Source organism: Protopterus annectens, chromosome 10.part0, assembly GCF_019279795.1.
Source record: "Protopterus annectens isolate FY-2018-M chromosome 10.part0, PAN1.0, whole genome shotgun sequence".
Lineage (NCBI taxonomy): Eukaryota > Metazoa > Chordata > Ceratodontiformes > Protopteridae > Protopterus > Protopterus annectens.
Window position 1 is genome coordinate 478701181 of NC_056744.1, and position 26835 is coordinate 478728015.

The 26835-nt window shown below is 38.7% G+C and overlaps 1 protein-coding gene across 1 annotated transcript in view; it reads left to right on the forward strand.

Annotated features, from left to right (window-relative positions):
- Positions 1–26835, forward strand: part of CFAP57 (cilia and flagella associated protein 57) — a 1240893-nt gene that overhangs the window by 58555 nt on the left and 1155503 nt on the right. Inside the window, exon 3 of the mRNA XM_044085374.1 lies at positions 7355–7671. Coding sequence (XP_043941309.1) covers positions 7355–7671 — 317 coding nt within the window. The remainder of the gene's footprint in view (positions 1–7354; positions 7672–26835) is intronic.

Sequence of the window (26835 nt, forward strand, 5' to 3'; positions counted from 1 at the left end):
CTGCATTACAGGATAAAAACCAGCCATTACTAGTTCAAGGCCCTTCCATTCCATCAAAACACATTACCCATGGTGTTTATCAAAAGCATGACTGCTGTGGTAACGTACCACTGATTGAAGGGAATCAAGGTGCTCCTCTGTCTGAGTGACTGACTCCTGGTATCTGTAACAAAGGAGTCACTCACATATGCCAGAAATCATGTATTCTTTCTGTTTTGGTCCTTTGGAATTTCATTGAACTCTCCAAAATCCTAGGTGGAACTGTTGCAAGCACAGACCTTTATAGGCTGTCACCTGGACATGACAACTACTTGTCTAACAACCAGTCTCCGGACCTGCACTGGTTGAGTTTTTAGTTGAATCTAGAACAGAATCTGCTGTTAAAAAAGGATAATTAGTAGGGCATATAAAATATTGCTTGGTAACTATAGGAATCAATTAAAGGAGGTCAGAAAAGATTGGGGAGAGAGATTAAATATGCAATTTTCAAAGAAACAATGGGAGGCCATGTGCCTGGCTCCCAAATATGCAAGAAAATGTAGAAGCTTTAGGATTTTTGACTGAAAGTGCTTGCACAGATACTTTTATAACCCAAGAAGATTGCAAATATTCTTTTTTCTCAGGTAGATAGCAAATCTTAGAAGTGTAATGGGGAAGAAAAAAGTACCTGGGAGCATATGTTCTTGGAGTTTAATGAGTTTTGGCAGACTATAAAAATTCCCTACCTAGTACTCTGTTAGGAATACTAGGCAAGCAAATGAGTGTAACTCATGAAATTATTTTTTTGACCTGAGATATAGGATCCAGATTGCCTAGACATAGTAAGGCCTTGTTAAGTTTAATTCTGGTGGCTGCGAGAAAAGTGATTACTAGAAAATGGAAATTAAAGTCTAAACCAACCATACTTGAAGTAGTGAATATTCAGGAAGTGGGATCTGTAGGAAAAAAAGGTGGGAGTAACTTGCATAGAAAAAAATGGAACTCAGAACAATATATGCAGAAAAATATTGTGGAGGATAAATGAGGTTTAAGAGAAGGTATGAATTGTATAATTTATGTAATGTTGCTTTAATTATATGGTACAGAACAATATATGTGATGTACAATGTTTGTAAATGTGAACCTGTTAATATGATTTGATTATTTTTATATAAATATGTTTGCCTGGGTCACAAGTGATAATTCAGTAACACACACACACACACACACACACACACACACACACACACACACACACACACACACACACACACACACACACACACACTTTGCATTGTTTTTCACAAAGGTAGAATGGTGCTTAAAACTGACCATACCTCTATGCATGTCAGGTCTCAGTTCAAATCATACAATAAAGCTTGTGGTATTTTCCCACAATGCTCAAGCAAAGGGGAATTCTAATGGCATTACTTGGATATCTGTAGACAACTTCTCTTTTGCTTAGACTGCACCAAGACAGTAAAGCAAGGTAATCAGTTATTTACATCCTTTGTCTCTAAGAAATTGAGAAAGTGATGCAGCAAAGATAACATTGCCAGGTGGTTTTCTGACAGCATTGCTTTCTATTTCTTTTACTAGACCAGTGGTGACTTCAGCAGCATTCTTCAAGAATTACCCTGTAGGTGACATTAGTGCAGCAGCAACATCAACTCCTTACTTACACTCCCTATGTATTAAAAACTTGATATCATTTCAAGACAACAAGTACAAATACGGCTCTGTCATTGTCCATATTGAGACGTACCTCCCTGGACTACATGAAAAGAGACATGGAAGAGCTCTCAGGTCATGTGTCCCAGGCAGGTATGACCCTAGCCCTGAGTAGCATCCTACCTTCACCCAGAATAATACCACAGTATAAGGACAAAATGATTGACTTCAACAATTGGCTAAGCTTCTGGTGTCATTCAAAGGGGATCCAATATCTGTCTGCCTGGGATGACATGATTGACAAACCATGATGCTTTGCCAGAGATGGTCTGCACCTGTCAGCCCTGGGATTCAGGTTACTGGCTAAAGCTCTTGCCACCCCTATAGTGCCTTTTTTAGGCAAGGTTCAAAGGACAAAACCCCCACCGTAACAGATACAAGCATGCAAAATCTGAAGGTAATGCTACTCAATGCTAGAAGTCTAAACCTCAAAATGCACTCTCTCGAGGCACTCTTAAAAATGGAGAACATCGATATCTGTGCAGTAACTGAGACCTGGTTCAAGGCTCCAAAGAGCACCCCTGCAATACCAGGCTACAACGCTTACCACACTTTTCAGCCACCAAACCAAGACCGAAACACTAAAGGTGGAGGAGTGTCCATATTCACCAAGGATATTCACACCTCCAGGCTAGTTGCCCAACACAATGCATCTGAAATTCTCCAGGTGCAACTAACACTAGGTAAGACTGCAATCCAAATTGTAGCTTGCTACAGATCCCCCACCATGCCCCAAGATTCTCACTACACCTTTCTAAGCATACTGGATAATATTAAGATACAACCAAACATCCTAATACTGGGTTATTTCAACTACCCTGCCATTAACTGGGAAAACTACTCGGGTACCAACACCTTTTCCCAACGGTTCTTGGAATTCATAAATTCCAATGCCCTGGATCAACTATTCCATTGTCCCACCAGGGGCTCCAGTATCCTAGACCTGGTCATTACCAACATGGGAGATAGATGAGTGGTCACCCCCTCATTGATTAGGTCATACCATAAGCAAATCACCCTTGACATCCACATCCCACCCCCACCCCCCAGTAAGGAAACCTCTGTAAAAACTTCTCCAAAGCCAACTTCATGTTACTCAAGTCAGAAGTGACAAACGTCACGACACCCATGCAGATGGGAGCTGAAAGTTCGACTGCTGAATCCTACACTAAGGCACTGTACAAGCACATCCACTCGTGCATGAATCATGCCATCCCAGATAGAACCAAGATGCTCTTCTCCAAAAAAAGAAAGCAATATGGTTGTACCCTGCCATAAACAAACTATACAACAGAAGAAATAAACTGTTACAGAAAAGAGGAAAATCCCAGGATGCAAAAAAACTCCCTTACCAGCCTCAGTAAGAAGCTGAGATCCCTCATAAAATCCTCCAAAGCTAGTTATGAAAATAAAATTGCCAAAAATTCCAAAGACAACCACAAGGCATTCTATAGTTATGTCAAGAATCTAAATGGCAATGCTCAGATATGCTCTGAGCTACAACAGAATGGCATTAAATATACTGATCCCAAGGATATTGCCAATATCCTGGCAGATCGATTTAGTGCAAACTTCACCCCCCACTCACTCCCTAAAGGATCCATCTCAATACCAAAAGATTGCCAAATTCCGCTAATCATGGCCACACAGGTAGAAACCGTACTCTCCAAAGCTAAGAATACAGCATCCATGGGACCAGATGACATTCCAGGCTGTGTACTACATGAACTACAAAATGAACTGTCACCTCACCTAAGTGTCATGTTTAATCATAGCCTCACCTTAGGCTTTGTGCCCACTGAGTGGCGCACAGCTACAGTTATCCCACTCCACAAAGGGGGATCCACCTTGGATCCCGGGAACTACTGTCCCATCAGTCTGACGAGCCTGATCTGCAAAGGCATGGAACTTATAAACAAAGACATTGGCAACTTTCAGACAGTGGACCCCACCCAGTTTGGGTTTGTGAAGGGCCGATCTTGTCTCCTGAACCTGATTGATAAGAAGTCAGTCTCCAGAACTGTGGACGAAGGTAAGGCAGTCCACACAGCCTATCTGGACCTCACCAAGGCCTTTGACACCATTTCCCACTCAGGAATCATAGATAAACTTATTAAGCTGGGTATAAATCCCTACATCACTCAATGGGTTGCCAACTGGCTTACTGACATAACCCAGACTGTAAAAGTAGCCAACTCCAAATCCAGCTCCAGACAAGTGGAGTACCTCAGGGTTCAGTCCTGGGACCGCTCTTGTTTGGCATATACTTCTCTGAAGTACAAGCCAACACTAAGGGACTCTGGCTAACAAAGTTTGCAGATGACTGCAAACTTGGAGCCATTATTGAATCCCCAAATGATGTGGATATTCTACAAAAGGGCCTTACAGAAACAGATGCTTGGTGCCAGAGCCATGGGCTCAAGCTTAATGCCAAGAAATGTATAGTTATCCCCTTTGGGAAAAAACATGTACCCATGAATTATCACATGGGTGACAATACACTAAACACTGTAAGTGTGACAAGAGACTTAGGGACACAGGTGGACAGTGGTCTCACCTTCGATAACCACATCGCCACAACAGTCTGGAAATCCTTCTATGTAGCATACCTCATCGCTAAGGGCTTTTCATCCAGAAAAAAGGAGGTCATTGTCCCACTGTACTCATCCCTCATTAGACCCATTATAAAGTACAACGCACCATTTGTATGTATCTCACAAGACATCTGCAACAGCTGGAAAGGCCACAGAAATACCTCACTAAAAGAATCACAGGCCTAAAGCAGATGCCCTGTACTGACCATCTAAAAAAACTGCAGCTATACTCTGTGGCATATTGTCTACTCAGAGGTGATCTCTGCTTAACATACAAGGCCATGTCAAACCCTGAGCTGTTGGACATGCTCCACTTAAAGAAATCCCAATCCCTCAGGGCCACATGCTCCAGGGATCTAAACCTTGTCATCGCAATGAACAAAACATGCTGGAGGGATAGGTTTCTGACCCAGAGACTCCCCATACTCTGGAATAGACTGGCCATACATGTCAAGCAGAGCGCCTCCTTGGTGCTCTTCAAAAGGAACATTGATGATTGGATGGGAGATGGGAAATTCACCCCAGGGATCACGTCAGTTGCCCTGCTAGACAGGGGTCCAGGGAAGTAAATATTGCGGGAAGAAATATCCAGGGAATTGTTATGGCTAGGCGTGTATAGGCCCTAGGGCTGATAGCCTAGTACCAACCTATGAAGATCAAGAAGAGTTTTTGGTGCTACCATTTTACAGGGCATTTTATCCCAAGACCACCCATTCTGTTCTGCTGTTGACTCAATCCAGGGATTACAGCTCTCAAACTGGATCAACACATATGAGAATTATGTACTTACCAGAATGGTAGATCTGGTTGATTCTTGTCTGTACATTGCAATATACCCACCAACCTGCCTCTCTACCAGTCACCTATACAACAGCCAGTAGGAGAGCCAGAGTCTTAAAGGAAGTACCTTGCTGATTTGGAAACCTTTTTTTCCTTGTATATAGTTCAAAGGCATACAAGCTTTTTAGTTCCTTTTCAACATGATTCTGATAGTTTAGTATATTTTAGTGGTCTGACATAATCTGGAGGATGAAAGTAGTATATTTTGGGAGGAGGAGAGGATGTTGCAATTTGTAGGATACTGTGAAAATTGCCACCAAGGGCAAACCTGCTGTGATGAATATAAAGATTGCAGTCTATGAACAAGAATCAGATGGCTTTATTGTTACAGTAAGTACATGACATTTTTTTCAGTTCCCCTAGTGGCCAGGGAACCACCTTAGCTGGTCTGTATGGTCAAAATCTTTACAGCATCTTAGAAATCAACCATTATACAAACCCAGCACATCAAATGGACAAAGTTTTTTGTTTGGTAAACTGATCAAGATATAGATCCACATCCCATTTATACTCTGTTCCTACTCCAGTGGTGTTATAGTTCTTGGCTGATATTTTTGATCAGGGCTTTAGTTATTCTGTGATAAAGGTCCACTTTGCTTCTATTTTGAGCTTTTATCAGGGAGTAAATGCATTACCCCTGGTGTTTGAGAGGTCTTTCTTAAAGGTGCCCTTTGGTGAGATCTCTGCTTAGAGAAACTACTATATTTTGACACTTAAATTTTATGTTGGAGAGGTTGAGAGATCCACTTCCTTCTGAACCCACTGCTAGAGCAGATCTCAATTTTGTATCATGGAAACTCCTTTTCTTTGTGGTAGTTACTTCTGCTAGAAGAAATTCCAAAATAGAAACATTTCAAAAATTTTTGAAATAAAAATTTCAAAAAAAGAAACTCTAAGCTCCATCTTTTTGATCTTCATATATTGAATTTCATAAAGAAAGCGTTTCCTTAAACACAAATCCAGCCGTCATAGTAAAGTCATCTATGGAAACTAACCTTATTCAGTGCAATAATCACCCAGTTTATTTGCCCTGGTATTATAAATGGGTAGAATTACTTATTCCATTGTTTTGATGCTCTTTATGAGCTGTTCTTCTATCTGGATACAGTGAAAGATATAAAAGATGAACATCTCTTCATTTCCATTGCTCGCAAGAGAGTGGCGTATAATATTACCAAGGTCACTCTGTTCATATGGCCATTAGAATGCATTATTTGTCATTACGTTCCAAACAAAGCCAAAGCATATTAAGATAAAGCTGTGACTGCTTCTCAATATGTTTTCTCAAATATTACTGTGAATAATATCTGTGCTGTTACGATAGAGGCTTCACATCATACTTTGCAAGATTCTGTAAGCTGGATTTGATCTCATGGTACAGGTCTACTTTCAGGGCTGCCATATTTAGTAGATTTTATCTTGATGCTATCCAATAAGCTTATGCTGTGGACTCTGTCCTAGCGCTGAACTGGATAGAATGAATAGTGTAAGCTAAAGTATGTACTTAAGATAGATCTTTGTGATCCATATCCATCTACATCAACAAACAGACACAACTTCCCCCAACCTTTGTATTTTCCTGTAGAAGAGACTTGCAAGTTCTGACTGGTAGTGTTTTCGAGTGATAACAGGATACAGCTGTTCTTAATTACAGTCTTGATCTGGTGAGAAGGGGAGATGAGGTGTATTATGGAATCAGTGGGAGGAATTAAAGAGCCTAATGGAGTCTTAAATGTACTAAGTGAGTGTTGCTTGCAGGTGCCAGTCCTATTGTTGAAGTGAACCAATGTTCATGAACATCTTTCCTTATGGCATACCTCTCAACTGTCCGTGATTTAAAATTTTGCTTTGCCCCATGTAATCCCTCCTGAAATGGAATTTTTTGAAAAAAAAAAGATGGGGGAATTACAGTTAATAAGTAATGACAGAAATTTACGATACTGGCTTTTACTTCAGAAATGCATGTTAATTCATTCTCATACTGTCAACTTTTGAAGTTAACAGTACTAGGTGTCCATGGTTTGGGGAATTCATCCTTAATGCACTTGGAAAAAAGTTGAGAGCTGTGGATTATGGTAAGTATAGCACTTTCATTTCTATTAAATTGACATATGTTCATAATTTAGTTTGTTAAGCATTTCAAAATAGTTCGTTATCTAAGAAGTAATTTGTAGTACCTAAAAAGTAATGCATTCAAACTTTCTTCTTAGGTTCTGAAAAAAGCTTGGGAATGCAGGCACTAGCTATTAGCCCAAATCACCGCTACCTGGCTGTTGCAGAAAAAGGATCAGATAAGGCAACAGTAACTGTTTATGACTTGCAGATTATCCCTAGCAAGAAGCGCAAAGTACTGAGTGTGAGTGACTTCGCTGTGCAAGAGTTTGTCAGCCTTGCTTTCTCACCAGACTCTAGATATTTGATTACACAGACAGGACAGCCCGAGTGGACCCTTGTTTACTGGATGTGGGACAAGCAAAAGGTGATGGCAACTGCCAAAACAGGCAGTTCTACCAATCCTGTCACTCAGGTAAGAGAAAATACTAAATTTCACACTATGAATACATTTTTATAAAAAAAACAGGATAATCCTCAGCTGCTTCGAAGTAAGTTATATTTCTTGCAGCTTTGGTGCTATAAATTTATAATTTGCACAAGTTAAATTGTAGACTGGTCATAGTGTATCTTAATATTTGTCTGTAATCCAGATTTAGGATGTTTGTGTATTTTAGTACTGTTTTTAGAATTATTTGAGACTTTGACTTGAGTTGTGGCTAAAAACAAAAAATAAAGAAATAAAAAAGGTTGCAGCAGCAGAAGAAGCCAGTGTATCTATTTAACAAATGAATGCATTAATAAGTTAGGGGATATACAGATATCCTATACCCACTAGTAGGCATATTGCCTTGGAAGACCAGAAAGGTAATGTCACTGTAATTTTCTGTGTGAACAGAACCTAATTTGGTGTCAAGGTCATGAGAATGCATGCATGTCATAAACAACTGATATGCAGTAGTGTCTTTTATAACAGGAACTGTCTATATATGTAAGATTAGATTAGTGGAAATCTACTACAGCTGAGACTACCATTTTTTTGTAAAAATAATGCAGTTTTTATATACAAGTGCAAATGCAATAAATTCTTCCAAAACAGCCTTAACTAAAATATGCAAACAGAATTTTAGCTTAGTGTTATATTGCTGTGAAACAGTCCCTGATTGAAACTCCATTTGCATTCCTCCTGGCAGGACTATGTTCCATCTTCTTTAGCAACATTGTTCTTCACTTCATTTGTTTTTTTTCTTAGCGCTCTTGCTGTGGACACTTGGTCCCTTTTATTACAGGCAAGCACATTCGATCTGGGCATTTAATATTATCTCAAAATGCTCTTTCAACAGATTTAGTCTTACTAATACAGTCAAGTTCCTCTCTGCTCTTAAAGTAATACGTAAAACCAAATAAAACACTGACTACATATAAAGAAAAAAATCACCTTATTTTCATATTTTGGTTCATAAACATTATTTATATTACAATCTAGAGATTTTGAGTCACAGTCATTATTTACACAATTTGCATATTTTTGGGCACTTGTGTTTTTCTGTCTGGTAAAAACCGCTTTGCTGTACTACAGTCAGTGTCTCAACAGATAGTGCACTTGCCTTTGTGCTAAAAGATCAGAAGACTGTGGGTTCTATTCCAGCATCAGCTACTTGGACTAATTTCCAATACTTTCACTGTAGTCTAGTATGGGGAACTTGAGCTGCACTTCTGATTGTGACATCCTTCAGGTGAGACATTAAACTGATGGCCTATCCACATGAGTTGGTGGTAGTTCAGGTGGATGTAAAAGATCCCATGGCATTTTTGAAACAGGTTGCTTTAAATACATCATTTGCCCATTATTTATACATTTATTTTATATTATTTACATTTTTGTAAACCTATATCCTAAGATGTATTAGGAGATTTATTTGCTCTCATGACACAGAATTTTATTTTATTTAAATTATATGCCTTGAGCATGCTGTTAAGATGAAGCTGATTTCATTAATTGAAAGTGGTTATTTTTTTCTGGACTCTGCTTGGAATTAAAAAGTGTTTTATTCATCTCAGGCTGTCTCTGTGCTGTTTTTTTTTTTTTTTTTTTTTGCTTTGTTGATAACCAAGCACTGGATAATGCAGTTACACACTTTTGTGCATGATCCTATTGTTGTTTGTGGCATACTACGACAATACTTTCAGAGTTTTTAGGGTCCGTTTGACACACCATTTTTTTAAAACAAGAAATGAAGACCATTTGAATTTGGTTGTGGGGTTATCTTGGCTGATAGTATTCAGCTGACTGGGCCAGAATCCTATCTCTCCCGGTGAGCATACCATTCAGAGGTGGCAAGATACACTTTAAGTTCCTCCTCCCAACTCCGTTTTATTAATAATGGTACTGTCATTGTGGTAGCCATTTACTTGGCTATTGTGACTACCCCTTTATCTAGAGCCTACATGGTCTGTAATAACTGCTCCACTTTGTGCTTTTTTTTTGGCATACAGATCTACACACCAGTACAAAAAAAATGGGTTCCCAGATTTTGAACACTCCATGAATCTCATTCTCTCCCTCTGTCTTTCTTTCTCTCTCTCTCTCTCTCTGTCTCTCTTTCTCTTTGTGGTGAAATTATACTCACATTGGCAGAGATAGATGTCAAGGCTTTGTCACTAATAACTTGTGCCAAATATGTCCACCACAATCCACCAATATGAAAAACTTAGGCAGCTGAGGCACACCAGTCTTTATAAAGGTGTTATAGTTTATTATATACAAGTGCACATATGACAGATTCTTTAAAAAATACTAATAAATTATTGTTTTTTAAACTAAAATGCACAACTGCAATTCTTCTGGCAGGAATATATTTTGTGCTTCTTTTCCTGGGCTGTTTTTCACTTTGGGTGGTTGTCTCCTATGGTTGCTGTTTTGGACACAGTTCCATTTATCAAGAGCAAGCAGTGTCTGCCTGGGCTTGTCCCGGCCTCTTTTTATTGTAACTCTAAATGCTCATTTAACAAACCTTTTCTGACTACTATTGGCAGGTTCCTGTCTCCTCTTGAAGAAACAGACATAATTGAACAAATCACCGATCATTTAAAGAAAATATCTCATGACATTAATGTATACTCATTTTTGACTCGCAAACATTATTTACACCATTACTTACATATTTTTAGACATGTATTTTTCCACTTGGTGAAAAATACTGAGCTATACTATATTATAAAAATTATATATTATATATTGTATGTTATTATATTTGTGGGGATGCATGTATTTATAGTATATATAATGGTGTCCTGCCCCTAATTACTGCTGTGGGGTGTATGAAGCTGAATTTTTGAGACACTGTTGAAGAAGGATCTGCATCTGCCCTGAGTGGAAGAGGCCACTCCCCTTTCCTACAAAATGGAGGGTCAGAGGTGGAGAGGAGACATGGACCTCTCTGGCAGAGAATGAAGTACTGTGGCGAAAGACAAAGTCAGAGGACTGTACGTCATGAGATTTAGTATTGCAGATGTTGGCCGGTCTGGTAAAGGGAGGAAGTTTTGGTGAAACCTACAGGCTGTGGCATGTAGGGAGTAAAATTAAATATCAAAGACTTTAATTCAGAGCTTATTGACCAGAAATGAACTATGAACTCTAAGACATTATGTACGTTTCTATTTTATTTTTTACTCTTTGAGCTGGCATGGCTTAATGCAACAATTGTTTATATTTATCATTTTCAAATGGGTACCTCATGGCCAATAAAATGCATTTGAAATACAAAGCAGAATCTACATTGTTTTTTAATATTATGCTGGGTGGTTATTTGGTAGGTAAAGTTTGGTCTGCATGCCAAACTATTCTGTATTTTGATCCTTACATGGCTGCATGCAAGTACAGGCCCATTATGATTTAATTTTACCACCTGTAGAATGAGAAACTTGAATGTGTGTTACATGAGGATTAGGCAAATGTGAGTCTAACAAAAGTGATATGCGAAATGAATTGTTAAATAAAATTTTCATTTAATGTTAAGTAAAATGAGAGGCTTCTTTTTTGCAGTGCTCATAAACACAGAGAGACAGAAGCAGAAAGTAGACTGTGAGAGACAAGTAAGTTTACAAAGATGAATATGACATCTCTAACACTGGCAGAATAACAAGTACTGTTAAATATTTTAGCAAAAATAATATAAAATACCTGGAAGGTTATGCATATTATGTACAATGAATGTACTTAACCCACTGGGAAGAAGCGTTTTAGCAAAACATTCTTTCCCTATGATGCACATACTCAAGAAAGAAATTATTGAGGCAAGTTGCAAGAAAGGTAAAATGATGATGAAGTTCTAAACTTCATAAACTAGCATATTTTATTTCAAATGTAGAACTGAAGTCAATGAAATATAAGACACTGGTATCAGATTACCAATGATTGGGGGGGGGGGGCGGTCAATGTTCCGCTTGTAAATGCAAAGTGTGGAAAATCAGCATGCTTAAAAAGTGAAGTAGTAACTGATACACGGAGTGTAGGTAAAATGTTGTGGCAATCCAAAGTAAAGTGTATGTTTAAGAGAAAAAACATTGTGATGAACTTTTTGAGAAGATAATCTAAGCAGTTTTAGAGTGGTTACACTTAAGTATACTAAAGAAGTATTGCATTTTTTTTTTATGAGAGTAACAGTTCAGGCAATTTTTAAGTGTCTGACGTGAACTAGGAAATTCTGACTATAATGCATGTTTTCACTACAGTCTAACTTTAATCTCTAAGCAATCTCTAAAGTGTTACTGAAGTTAATGATATGGTATTCTAAAACAGTTCAGAAATGCTAAAGAAGTTAGTTCATGGTGTGGTATTTCTGAAACAGCATTGCTATGTATAAATAAATAGTACAGTGGTGTAAAATCGTGCCATAACAGTAAATGTCCTTCTCTTCACAGTTGCAGTATTCTAGACAGAAGAGATCTCCCACACAAGGCAGCCAGACACTCAGCCAGTATACCAAAGCCTAGTGATCTTATGTGCACTGTATGTCACACTTATGCTCCCCGTACAGAACATGAGACATAAAAGGAATGTACAAATGCAGCTACCCAGAACTGAATTGCTCCAGAAGAGAACAGTCTCTAGGGCAAAGGAGTCCATGCACATCCAGAAGGAAAAATGTAGAAGAAAAAGGGAAAACCCTCAGCCAGAAGGGAATCTAAAACAAAAACCAGGACAAACAAGAGGGGGTTGGAGGGAGGGAGTGAACACTGCAACAATAAAGAGACATCTGCTGTTATGGTACAATTTTACACTTTTACAAAACTGTGCTATGTCCTTCTATATCACTGTTGCAGTATTCTAGACCGAAAGAAAAGTAAAAAAGCTCAAGAAACAGAATGGGAAGTGGAAGGCTGAGAAGAGCTGTCAACAAACCCATATAAAATGATTCTAGCAAAACATGCTCTTACTCTAGAAACCCATTCAACTTATAATGCTTAGTAAAGGCATGCACTGAAGAAAAAGTCACATCTTCAAGGATGAAATCGGTGTCTGACCCCTTGAAGAAGGCACCAGAAGAGGCAACTGTTATAGTAGAATGAGCTCTAACAGCAAGAGACAGAGATTTGCCATGAAAAGTATGGCCTTAGATATTAGCTAGAAGAGATGGTTTGCATAGGAACAGCCAAACCCAATGTCCTGGGATGAAAGGAAACAAAAAGCTGATCAGACTTATGAATGACCTTAGTTTTATCCAAATAGTACCTGAGCTGTCTGTGCAAAACCAAGGTATGCAGGACCCTATCACTAGCAGACTGAGGAGACGGGAAAAAGGAAGGGAATTGTACTGATTCAAGGGAAATTCATTACTACATTGAGCATAAAAGAAGAATTATTATGAAGTGACACCCTGCCCCTGTGAAAAAAACAAAATAGGAATGACCATAACGGTGGCCTGGAGCTCAGAAACTCTGTGAGCAGAAGTAAGAGCCAGCAACAAAATAGTCTTCTGGATGCAATTTTTCAAAGAAGCAGAATCTGCAGGCTCAAAAGGAGCCTGAGTCAATTTTTTCCAAAGCAAAATTAAGGTCCCAAGGAAGAAGAGGAAAAGGTTTCTCTTGAGGCCTAATATGCAGGATGCCTTTAAGAAATTTTCTGCCCTCAAAATGAGAAGTCAAAGGAGAATTCAAGGGCAGATAAGCAGAAATGACTGGCAAATGGGCCTTAACAGAAGAATAGACCAAGCCAGACTATAGCAACTCACACAAATAAGAGAGCACCAGAGGGACCCCCACTGAAATAAAGGTTCTGGTTATGAGCATAGCACCACCAGATAGAAAATATTTTCCATTTGGACATATAACATTTTCTGATTAAGGGTTTCCTTGCCTCCTGTAAAACCCTGAACATGACCTCAGAAAAGAGTTGCCTGAAAGGGATCAAAACCTTATCACTCGCAGTGCCAGTCGAAGAGTGGACACGTAAGGATGGATGAGAGACCCCTTCTCCTGTGTGAGGAGATCCATCCGGTGACATAACTTGTGGTGATTGCCCCTGGCCAGGTGCATTAAGAGGGGGAACCTGTGCTGTCTTGGCTAAAAGGGAGTTGCTAGCAATATTTTTGGGGAATCCAGATAATCTTCTGCAGGATTCCTGTAAGTAGAGGAAGCGGAGAAACATCCCCATCCAAGGAAAAAAGGGGCATCTGTCTTCCACGCCAGATGACATGGCATTCTGTAACAGAAGAGAGGAAGCTTCCTGTTCAAAGGGGAGACAAAATGGTCTACCTAATGAATACCTCATCAATGGATAATGTCCAGAAACATGTCTCTGTGAAGCATCCATTCGTGAGTCTGTGTTTTGGACCTGCTCAGAGAGTCTGCCACTAGATTGTGCTCTGAAGGATTGTATACTGCCTGGAGAGTTAACTGATAACTAAAAGCCACCTCCCAAGCCTGAAGAGCCATCCTGCAGAGGAGATAAGATTTTCTGCCTCCCAGCTTTTTGACATACCACATAATTGTAGTGTTTCTGTGTACACCTTCATGGGCCTGGAGAGAACATAGAGTTAAAAGTTTGAAGGTCCAGAATCAGAGCGCTCATCTCTTTGTTTATATGGTCTGACTTCTGGTGAGGGGACCAGAGACCCTGAACTATTAGGTGACCAAAAGAAGCCTCCTCGCCCCATGTCTGAGGCATCAATGAGCAGTTCTTGATGAGGGAGTGAAGGCTGAAAGGGCAGGCCTGGGTTGAGAGAAAACTTTTGAATCCACTACTCATATTCCTTCTTCAGACAGAGAAGGAGAGATGCAGTGAAATCCAGAGGGTGACAGTGCTGCAGTCAAACTGGCCTGAGGTACGGGCCTGAAGAAACTCCCTGGCTGGCATGGCAGTCAGTGGAGGAAGAAGAAACTAAAAGAAGGCTGTCAATGATAAAAAGTTTGGAGGTGGAAGAGAAAACAACATTGGTACTGTCTGAATCCTGCATCCCAGATATATATGATCCTGAGAGGGAGTTAGGACAGACTTTTGGAAGTGGATAGTGATCCCTAGACTTTGAAAAAGAGAGATGGTGAACTCCAGATCCTGTAACAGGTGAGGAGGCATCTAAAGCAACAGGTCATCTAGATAAGGATAATCTAAATGCATTGGACCCTGCAGAAAACAATCACAGGGGCTCAGCATTTTGTGAATATCCTTGGGCAGTAGAGAGGCCAGAGGACAAAACGAGAACTGAAAATGAAAGGAAGACGCAGAGAAATGTAAAAACTTCCTGAAAAGAGGGTGAATAAGGATATAAAGGTAAGCATCTTTAAGATCCAAAGATACCAGAAATACCTGGGGTAATAAGAGGAAACAAGGATTGAAGAGTAAGGATCCAAAAAGAAGAGACCTTGAGAAAGGTGTTGAGCAGGGAGAGCTCCAGAATATGTCTCCAATTGTCCTTCTTTTGAGGAACTAGGAACATCCTGGAATAAAAACTCTTTCCCAATTGGGAAGGGGGGGGGACAGGCTAAATAGTTTCCTGGTTCACTAGTGACCCTGGGATCTTCAGGAAATGAGGAAGCTGTTGTAGTGGAGTTTGAGGAATCTTTGAAAAAAGGAGGGAGAGACTTCCATAACATGTGGTAACCCTGACACATTATATAACCTGAAAGTCTGAAGTGATGAGACATCAGTTTGGAAGATGAAGGGAAAGCCAAAGTGACAAAGGAATGTAATCCAGGATGGGGGGGGGGCAATTGTCAAAGAGAAGCAGTCTTGTCAGATAAGAGGCTTCTGGGCTACAAAAATCTGAGAAGCCAAAGTAAAAGAGGCCCACCTACCACTCTGCCTGCCCTTGGAAGCCTAGCAGGGTTGCATGCAAACTAAAGCAGGTCTAGAAGGATAATTCATCTGGAGCTTAGGGTAGGAGACACAAAAATATGTTTAAGGTCCTACAAGGCTTTGCCTTTCCCTTGAAGAGACTTAAACAAGTCAGTAGCAGTAGTCCAAAAAAGATGTTTATTATCCAAAGGAATATCCAACAACTTGTCCTTATTGCCCGCAGGCAGAGACTGGAGATGAAGCCAAAAATTATGCCGTATGACAGACCCAGAAGCCACAGCTCTGAAAGTGGCATCAGCTGCATTATAGCAACACTGGTGAGTCACTTAAGAAACAGAACCTAAAATAGAAAAGACAGGAGATTTGCCTTCAGAATCTGGGAGATCAGAAATAACCTGACAGCCTGCACAATCAAGGCCAGCGCATACCTGGTCATGTGGGTCTGCTAATTAACAGCCCTAAAGGCCAAAAAAGCAGTGTAAACTTTCTTACCAATCCTCTCTATTGTCATTCTATCCTTATCAGAAGGCAAACATTTTTGGAAAAGGGCAAGAGCTTAGAAGGTTTGTCAGAAGAGAATGACACCACAGTAGGATCAGAAGAAGGACAGTTACATAAAACTTGACAAACCTCAGGAACCTTATAGAACCTATCAAGTAGTTCTTAGGAGTAGGGGGCTGAGGATCAGGAGGCTTGGAAGTAGCAATGAAAATGTCTAACAAGGCAGCCAATGCAGGAGGAACTGCTGATGTTTTAGGAATATCCATCTGAAGTAACTTATAATATCTTCTTTGAATATCAGACACTTGAGAATCACATATAAGTGATTCCATCATCCTAGCAATTGTGTCCCTAAAGGACAATTCCTCAAAAGGAGACTCAGGGCTAACAGACTGCTCCTCGTCAGAACCATAATCCAAAGGCGAAGGCGTCTGTGAGGAATAAGTCATCAGACAATGAATCCTTATCCAAGGAATCTGGTTCCTTAAGCCATTTAGAAGGGATAGAGGTCCAAGGAGGAGCAGGTATCAAAACCCATTTAGGAGGCTTCAGGGTAATCAAGGCAGAATATAAACCCTGAATAAACTCTTGCCATTCCCTTTGCAGATCCTTAGCATGGACTGAAACGTGCTTTATTTTTTGCCTTTTCTTGGAAGACACATTCTCCCTAACAAGTACCAGAGGTTCCGACCCTTGGCGAGATTCAATAAGAGAACCTGAACCTCCTCCTCCCTGACCAATATCTGCGGAATCCTTCTAGAATCCTCTGAGATAATCAACCATGGTTCCCTCTCGACGTCCAGAGCAGTTGCCTGCAAAGTCTCAGAGGATGTTTGAAAGGACAGATCCATGCTGGCCCTTGCCGATGTCATTACACAGGAATCCAGTGTCCATACTGAATGACCTGCAGAGCTGTTACCTGCTTCTAGAGGGTTGTCCAGTGGAGGCTGGACAGCTAAAGAATCCAGCTGACTCTTCTTGGCTGCCTTTTTACCTAATGGGAGTATATTGGGGTTAAAAGATTCTGTCATGGTACCTTGGGCTAACTGTTTAACCTGTTGGTTTTCAAGATAAATAGCCAGGGAAGACAAACAGCTTCTGAGTGTCATAGGCACGAATGCTTTTCACGTACTACAAGAGGTATGGTCATGGGAAGCACCCAAATAAAAAAGACACTGTTTGTGGTGAGCCTGTTGTGAATCTGCCTCCCACACTGATATTTTCCCTTCTTGGATGACATGAACTCTAGGTAGCAAAATAAAATACAAGGCCAAAAAAAAAAAACCTGAATGAGGCACTTATCTGGCAGCTAGGTATTCAGCACAGCAGCAAGATGTTCAGACCAACTAGCAATAGTGCTGCTCGAACTGGCAACAAAGAAGTTCTGTGTAGCTTTGCCCATATGTCCCTTTTATGCCCTACATTCTGTGTGGGGAGCATAAGTGTGATGTAAGGGGCATGCAAGATCATTAGGCTTTGGTGTACTGGCCGAGTATCAGGCTGCACTGAGCGGGAGATCCTTTCTGTCTAGAATACTGCAACAGTGATACAGGCAGTCTTCTGGTAGTCTTTTTGCTTAGTTTAATTTCTCCATGTCTTTTGGGTTTTTAATACCATGACAGGAATGGACCCCATTCCTAAGTCAAACTATAATTAAAGTTCATGAGATTAGTATTCTTTCAGTCTTTGACATTAGCCAAAATTGCTCTTTGCAGCACCCACAATCTGTCTAGAATTGACTCCTTCTGCAATTCATATTGAGTTGAATGTATTTGTAACATATCTAAATATGACAGTAAATTCTTTTTTATGAGACCTATTGCTCCTACCACCATTGAAACTGTATGGGTATCCTTCTTCCACATTGCCCATGATTCTGCCTGAAAATCCTGGTATTTTATGACTTTGTGTCACTCTATATGTAAGACACTGTAATCACTGGATGTAGCAATTTCATTGATCAATGCTACTTTTGCCTTCTTTTCATGAACTACTCTATCTGGTTTTCTCACATCTATTTTTGAGCTGTTTGTAATGGGTGAACCCATGTGATATAAACTTCATCATTTTCTATAATGCTTTGTGGCTAATGTTTCCAATGCTACTCAGCTACTTTAATGTTTACACAATCCCCAATACAATAGTGTTGCCACATTATTATGCCTTTCAGTATACATGCCGTCTGCCATTAGTGTATCACACCTAGCAACAAGGTATGAAACTGCTTCCAATTCTGTTTTACAAAATCTGCAGCTTTTTGTTTCTCCATGTTCAATGGACTTTGTAAACCAACACGTATGTAGTCCACTATCCTGGGCCACCAATATTAATCTGTCTTTTGACTTAAATTCACCTCTCCTTAACCATTCTTGCATTAGCTCTTGATTGACATGAGGTAGTTCCAGGAGTTTTTTGTACTTGCAACTATATTTATACATTTTCCACATTTCTTGTGTTTTTATCTGCTCATTCACCTTATATTCTTTCTTTCATTTTTGTGGCATATTCAGTTGCTGTCTGATTTTTGTCTACTTGTGGTTTGATTACCATTCCTGCTTGACACTGATATGGTTCTGCTAAACTAAGCAGGTACGTCATCTCAGACTTGTTCTCATTTTTTAAAACTTTCACTATGTTTGGATCTTGTAAGGTCAGCAGATTATGTATGTAGTTCTACAATTGCAGATCTATGCATGTAATCAATTTTGAGGAGGCCCATACCTCCTTCAGAATGAGGAATATATAATCTTCGTATAGACTGATGAGTTTTATAAATCATTTGTTAAGCATGAATCATTTTTCTTGTTTTCTTGCCCAACTGATCCAATACCTTTTGGGGCCAGTCAAGTTACCCCAAAAAAAGTCAATTAGAACAGGAAGAGCAAATTGGTTTATAGCTTGGACTTGTTCCTAGATGTCAGGGTTGTTTTCAGTATTAACTTTGGTCTTCTAAAATATTCCTTGCTAAGTTTTATTCACTTTTGTTCATGCTTTATTGTAGATCCTTCATCGATTCCCAAATATTTATACACTCCCTCTTGCTAGAGTTCTTTTATATCAGATTCATGTCCCAGACTGATATATTCATGGTGCTGCTGCTTTACTGTTTTAAATGTTGCTTTTGCACATTTTTCAAGACCAAGTGGTATTCTTATATCATCTGAGAAAGTTTTGACCACTTGCAGTTGTGCTTTCAGTTCCTCATCTGATGAACTATACAGTTTTAAATCATCCACAAAACGAAGATGAGAAGTCTTTACACTTTGTTGTTTTCTGGTAGCCAAATTGTAGCCATGACCTAATCTGTTAAGTAAGCCAACAGAACAAACAACAAACCACTGAAGACTGCACTGCTAAAACAATGACTGAAGATTAAACACAAGCGCTGCAGTATCACCACGAAGAGAGAGTAAAAGGTGTGTTCAAAATAAAACTAGCACAATTTAATAATGAACAGATAAAATCCTTCAAACAACAGGATGTGAATCCTCACAAAGAAAACAGGATGGGCAGTTTTGGCTATGCATTCATCAGATCCTGTTCACACTAAAGCACCTCCCTTATTTATATTGTTACTAATCCAATCAAGTAATTTCCTGAGCTTCCTGCTTTTCAATATAGCTTTTAAAGGCACCACTCCATTAAGGCCAGGGCTCCTATCTGCCTGTAAATCAGCAATCCAGCGTGTTTCCAAGACTTCAGTTTTATTTGATAGATCTCTGCCTCTTTTATTATCTAGCACTCTTTCCAAGGCTAGGAAGGAGAATTTATGTCCATGATACTTTTGAATATGCTGTGACAAAGCATTAGTCTGTACATTAAGTCTAATATCCCTAAGATGGCACAGAATCCTCTCCTTGAAAGGCCTATTGGTTTTCCCAACATGAAACCCTGGGCAGCTATCACAAGTAGCTGCATATATTATGTTCTTAGTATTACAGTCCACATACGTCTTTAATTTACAGGTTGTTTGAAACAATTGCTTGTGTCTGTATAAGTACATGCTTTTCAACTTCTGCATGGAAAAGTGTCCATCTTAAGGCTGTATGGAGCAGTATCTTCTTTATAACATAACAATCCCTTTAGATTCAACTTATTCTTGAAAATGAATCTGGAAACATCACCAATAATGTGTCTTAGGCTGTCATCTAATGTGAAAATCTTCCAATTCTTCCTAACAATTTCACAAATGTCGCAACTGTGTGTGTTAGTAAGCATCTCATGCGACTCGGTTCCCTATATGTTTATCCATGTCATCCTTTCTTCTGACTGAGAAATAAGATCTCCCTCTATCATTTCTCTGGGCCTTCATCTTCCCCGTCGAATTTCAAGATCATTATAGCCTTGGATCAATAAATTAATTCTGTGATCATTCTAATTCATGTTTGTGCACTTCATCATCATCAGTGCAAAGCCTGGATCCATGTAGCATCTGCCTATTTATTATTTGTAGATGCACATGTTTAGGATACATACTTGTTCTGTGCAAAGTATGATTTCTCCAACATTCTTTCCTATAGAGACGTGTATTAAATTGGCGGTCTTCATCCAATATGACAGTCACATCCAAAAAGTCTATTTCTTTCTTGGAACTTCTGACATCAAATTCCAAGAATGGTGTAGTACTCCCCAAGTATTCCACAAAACTTGATAGTTCATTCTCATTACCTCTCCATAAAATAAATACGTCATCGACAAATCTACCATAGAAGACGACGTGTCTCAGCCAATGATTCTGCTCACTTAATGCAAACTCATTTTCTCAATACACCATGACCACATTACCATAGCTATTGTAACTATTGGCATATGAGCTGCCCATAGCTATGCCCCACTTCTGCCAATAATGGTCAGTTCTAGTTGACTTGATTGGATTAGTAACAATATAAAAAGGGGGGGTGCTTTAGTGTGAACAGGATCTGATGAAGGCATAGCTGAAAGTGCTCATCCTATTTGTTTGTGAGAATTCATATCCTGTAGAGAGAAGGATTTTATCTGTTCGTTATTAAATTGTGCTGGTTTTATTTTGGTTTTAACTGATGAACACGCATTCTACTTTGATTTTGTGGTGATATTGCAGTGCTTGTGTTTAATCTTCAAAAATCTGTAAAGTAGACAGCTTAATTGGTTAAGTACAAGACAAAAGAGCAGCAGTGACAAAGAGTCACCCTGGAATATCCTCTTTTGAATTTTTATGCCTGAGATAATAATTTGTCCTTTATTATGGCTTAGCAATAAAGTGGTTTGCCACTGTTTCAAAATCATTGTAATGTAATCGATCAGTGTAGTGTGTGTGTCTTATATATTTGTAAGTACTCTCTTTTTCATGACTGTGGGATGTTGTCACATCCTTTTTTGTAGTCTAGCTATGCAGTACGATTCTTCCCCTATTTACAAATCTCCATTATGACTTTATTTAACAACAAATGATCCTTTGTTCCACATGACTTTCTTTTGTAACCATTTTGATTGTGTTGCAATGACTTAGTTTTATTCTAAATGAACATAAACTCTGTTGACATCAATTTCAGTGTATAGTTTATACATCGTCAGAAAGCAAGTTATTGGTCTATAGTTTTTAGGATAGCTTTCAGGTTCACTGTTAAGGAGGAGTATCATTTTTCCTCTTGTTAACCTGGTTGGTATCTGTTCAGGGTGCACATATAAATATTTCTTAGTCATGGCTAAATCTTCATGTAAAGATGTTAATAATTTAGCCAGAGGTTAGGTACTGCAGCTGGGCCTAGGGTTTTCCAGTTAGGAGGTTTTCTTAATTTTGTTTCAATTTCTTTGGCCATTACTTCATCCCATTTCATATCCTATACATTTGAACTTTTTATTCTTTCTTTCTTTCTTTCATTTCTATCCATTTATCATCTTTGTTATGTTCCACATGATTTTTATAGATATTTCTCCAAAATGTGTCGGTTTCTTCTTTTTTTGGTGGTGTTCCTATTGCCTTGTTTCCCAGTTTTCTATAGATCTTTTTGTGTCATCAATAAATAGTTTTTTTGTACTTTTCCTTATATTTATTTGCATATATTCTAAGTTTTTCTGCCTGTGCTGATAGCTTTAATTTATTATTTGTAATAGTGTATGATAGAGCCTGGTCTGTTCTGATACTGTGCATTGCTTTTATCATGTCTTTCTGTTATTTTTGTTGATATGTTCCTTTTTCTGTACTGTTCTAACAGAGACACTTCTTGTCTTGAATGCTTTAATTTTAATTTTTTAATTGCTTGAATGTTTTCTCTATTCAGTACTTCCATGATAGCATTTGACTTATCTCCTTTGTTTCCCTTACTGCGGTGTGTCTTTGTGGTAAAACTTTATGTGTTATTAATTTAGCCGCACAATAATGTATCTTATTTACTTTTGCCATACTACATGAATTTCTATGGACAGGTTTGATTACTATGTTCATTTATCTCATCAGTCTTCTAACATTTTGGGTGTTATTGACTTTCTGTAGTCTGTTTCTTTTATTGATCTTAATATATCTGTCCATCTGCATTAAGTCAAGAAACTCTTCCCTTAGATTATTTTCTTTTAAACTAAAGGCACTTTCTTTGTTCTCTTGCGGGCATTCTACAGAATGTTCCAGAACATCTTCCTGTACCATATTCTGTTCAGCTTCATTCTGTGTCATCCGTTACTCTTTCATATGGGGACTCACTGGCCTATCCCTCCAGAACACTGACTGTGTCAGAGTTGCCACAATTTCCTATTCCTTCCCTTGCTGTGTAGCTCCAACTGAACTTTTGCGTGGGTTTCCTACTGAAGGCTCCAAATATCTTCATATGGCAACTGATCAGATGCTTTCCACTCCACTGCTTTCTCTTTAATTTGGGGATTCATTATTCTATCATGCTGTGATATCAGAATTAGATTTTCTATACTAAATCCTTCACTTTGCAGGTAATCCATAACTTCAGTTTCTATTTTTTTAGCTTCTCCATTAGCAATCCTATTTTATACTTTCCCCTTTTGTTTTCTTATTTTTTTATTGTAAAATGTTTCCATATCTGGAAGCATTTGCCTGTATTTTTTGGATGCTTTTTTATATTGATTACCTTGGCTTTGTCCTTTGCATAAATATTGTACCATATTAAATTTCTCTTTCTTTCCCACGTCCATATTTCTTCTTCAAATGTCGCTCGCTCCTCCAGTTTCTCCTTACTTGGGAGACTCATTGTTCCATCATGCTGTGACATAACCTGTGTTAGACTTTCTTCATTAAATCCTTCACTTTGCATGTATTCCATAACTTCAGCTTCTAGTTTTTTTAACTTCTACTTTGCAAAGGGGGAAAGCAGAACAGAAAATTAGTAATCTTATTTTTTTGTATTGTGAAATCATCCATATCTGGGTGCCTTCTCCTATATTTCTCTTCGAATATCTTTGGAGCTGCTTTTTTGTATTGATTAATATGACTTTCTCCTTTTCATAAATATTGCACCATATCATATCTTTCTTTCCCATGTCCATATTTCTTTTCTATACCTTTCAAAATCTTTAGATTTTGTTCTTTACATTTTTGCACCTCCTCAGTCGCTTCTTTTTCCAAATGGAGAGAAAAAGCACACAAATAACAGTTAAAGCCTGGCAATGTATAAAAAAGTAAAATAAAACTAGAATAAATGATCCTGTCACCATGGCCAGTTTAAAAATAAAAAAAACTTTAATCAAAAACAAAAGAAATACAAAAGATGAGCACTTTCAGGCAAAAACCCTTCTTTAGATCTTAAAAGCTCACAACAAAGCAACACTTAAAACACTAAAAAACACACAAGGCATAGAGAATCAACCAATGGACACATAGTATCAATTAAACAATCTTTGTGCTCTGAGTGCTGGCTTTAAATGGACAGTGCTGTTTAAACCAGGCAAACTGTTAGCTGTCAACTTAACAATCAATTTCATCTCAGCCAACTCAGTGTTCTGCACAATGTCCCCACCTCTCTTATTTCTTACAATCAATTGTATTACACAATGTCCCCACCTCTCTTATTTCTTACAATCAATTGTATTACCATAAACTTAAAGCTATGTCCTGAAAAGTCCTTTATGTGTCTAGCAAGTGCATTGGTTGTATTCTGTAGTCTAATGTCACTAAGGTGTTTCAAAACTCGATCCTTCAACAACATATTTCTTTTGCCCACATAAAAACAAGAGTACCCACACATAAAGCAAGGCATACTAAGTCCTTGTTCTTACAATTTGCACATAACTTAAAAGCAAAAACTTGTCCAGAGCATGGTTGGAGAAAAAATACTTGCACAAGAAATACATGCACAAACCTTATATGACCTGCAGGAAAGGTACCAAACATGTTAGGCACAGAGACAGGGCTCACTCTAGTACACAAATCTCTATAATACAACTGCCTTCTAAGGCAAAAGCATTCCTGAAGCTAAAGCAGGGAGAAAAAACAACCCTGGATATGTTCTCATCAAGCCTTAAAATGGACCAATTTTTCTGAATAATGTCACAGACAATTCTGGTATCACCTGAATATGTCAGAGCCATATGGTTGATATTAACTGGGTGATGAGGATACTTTCTTGATGGTAAATCGGCCTTTCCCAAAAAATAGGGGACCCCACTTGTAGAATGGAGGGTCAGACTTTCATGGAAATGTTTCTCAACCTCATGAATTTTGTAACTTCTGTCCACAAACTCACTCACCAGATTCTTAGTGGCTGTTCTAAAGTTTACATAATTCTAGATGGTAGCTTAGAGGTTCTTAAAAATTGGCTCTTCATCGCCAATTGATAAATGTGTGCTGGATGCATAGCTCTCAATCGCCCCGAATTAACCTGGAGTACCCGGTTTTGAACTTAAACAAGCTTACTTTCCCGAGTTCCCGATTTGGGTGCAAGTGCACCCAAGATTTACAGTAAAGCAAGCTCTGTTCTGGTTGTAGGTGTCTCAGACAATCAGAAGGTTTCTTTACTGTACCTGTTTTGCATGCAGCTGGTGTGCTCTGTTTCCTGTGTTATGCGGAAGCAGCTGCAGTGGACCTGATATGCTTAAAGTGCTTAATTAGGTCTATTTAGTCCGCATAACCAGGCAGCAAATCCACATGGTGGAGAGATTGAACACGCACATTGGAGTTGCAGATGAGAGGTCTACATTTGTTGGGTCTGGAACCGAGAGAAATCATTGTCGATAGAGGCTCAACTCGAGCCAAGGATAAGTGGACTGAGTCGTGGTGGATGTGGATCCGATTTTGGGAGGAAAATCAGTTTAATTTGGCAGGCTGAAGCTTTTTCTCCAGATTCTAGTCCCAGCATCATTTCGTCCACATGGTGTGGAGGAGTCAGTTGTTCCCAGAGAGGCCTGAGGTTCTTAGTGATGCCGGCTGCATTGTGATCGAGGATTTTATTTCAGTTTTTTCCAGTACCTACAGGTAAGTTGGATAAAGACATGTAATGCAGGTTATGTCATGTGCTTTTTTTTTTTTTTATTTAATCAAATTAAATATAACATGGTTGTTCCCAGGATATGTAGAATCTGCATTATAGACTATAATGAGCCGACTTAGTTAAAGAAAATTGTGTGGAGATTGAATGTCCAGTGCTAAGGTTTATTAAATCCACATAGGTTGATTTTGTTTGTGGTTCAAAGGAATAGCTAGGCATACTCTTGTGTAGTTAAATGAGTGCATTTCTTTTCTTTGTCTATTGGAAGTGTTACTGAAAGACCATAGACTATGTAGAACTGTCTGCATTTACAGTTAACAGTGTAGACCCATACAAAACATGTTTATGGGATGGGCTGCATCTCTAAAAGTAGTCAATTTTTGATTACAAGTGGCAGCAGTTGAAAACTGGTTCTCTTTCCTAATTCACATGTGTTTAGGGATAAGGTATTGTGGACTGAATACATTTTTCACCGGTAGGTGAGTGGTAAGGGAAACTGTTTGGTTTGAGCATAAAATATAAATTTCTGACTACACCCCTCTGAATGCCTAATAAAACTTTAATCTACGATCGCCGTATGTTTTTTTTTAAATATATGTGTGGCTAAGATTTAGAAATCAAAATAGGAGTAGTGTCTCACTTGTCACAGCAATTCTAAACTGGTAAATTGTAATAACATGACAGAGAGATAATGAGATGGAGATGTGAAAGAAGAAACATTTGCCTTTCAGTGATACTAACTTCATGAGTTTATAATGTTAGATGGTATTATGTGTGGCCTGTGCTTAATGTAACCTTTCATGTTTGAATCTGTGTAAACATTGTAAACTCAACTTCACAAGCCATCCCTTGCAACTCTTCTTTTCCACGGGTCCTGTTTTGAGGTGCAGTAAATGCCAGATGCATCTTGTATTACACAGAATTCCATTGGTTACAATTAATTCTTGAAACAGTTAAGTACTCCTCAAGTCAAGAAAGAGTTTCAGTGAAGTTTAATCTTAGTGGGAGATGTCAAGTATTCTGTCTAGGCAAGTGAGTATGCTGGTCAGCAACTTAAAAAAATATTGCAAAATGGCTTAGTAAAGATGTTGTCTCACAACACTTTCCCTCCATAGTGACATTTTACTGCAGTTCCTTTTCTTTTAGGCAGACTGCTGCTTCCATTAAGTTAGTGTGGGAATAATCTGAATTAGTACATAATTTTAGTGTGAAAGTACATTTTTATGAATTCTTTTGGTATGTGTTCTTTCCATTTTTCTAAGCAGACGTCATGGGTCATTTATGGTCTACAAATTTAGTCCAAATTAATTAATAGCTATTTTTGTAGCAATTTTTAAAATATGTCCCTACTTCTGGGCCCTTGGCTCCCATTTTTTTCTGGGTTTGTCCAGATTTCTTGCACTGAGAGGTTGATAGC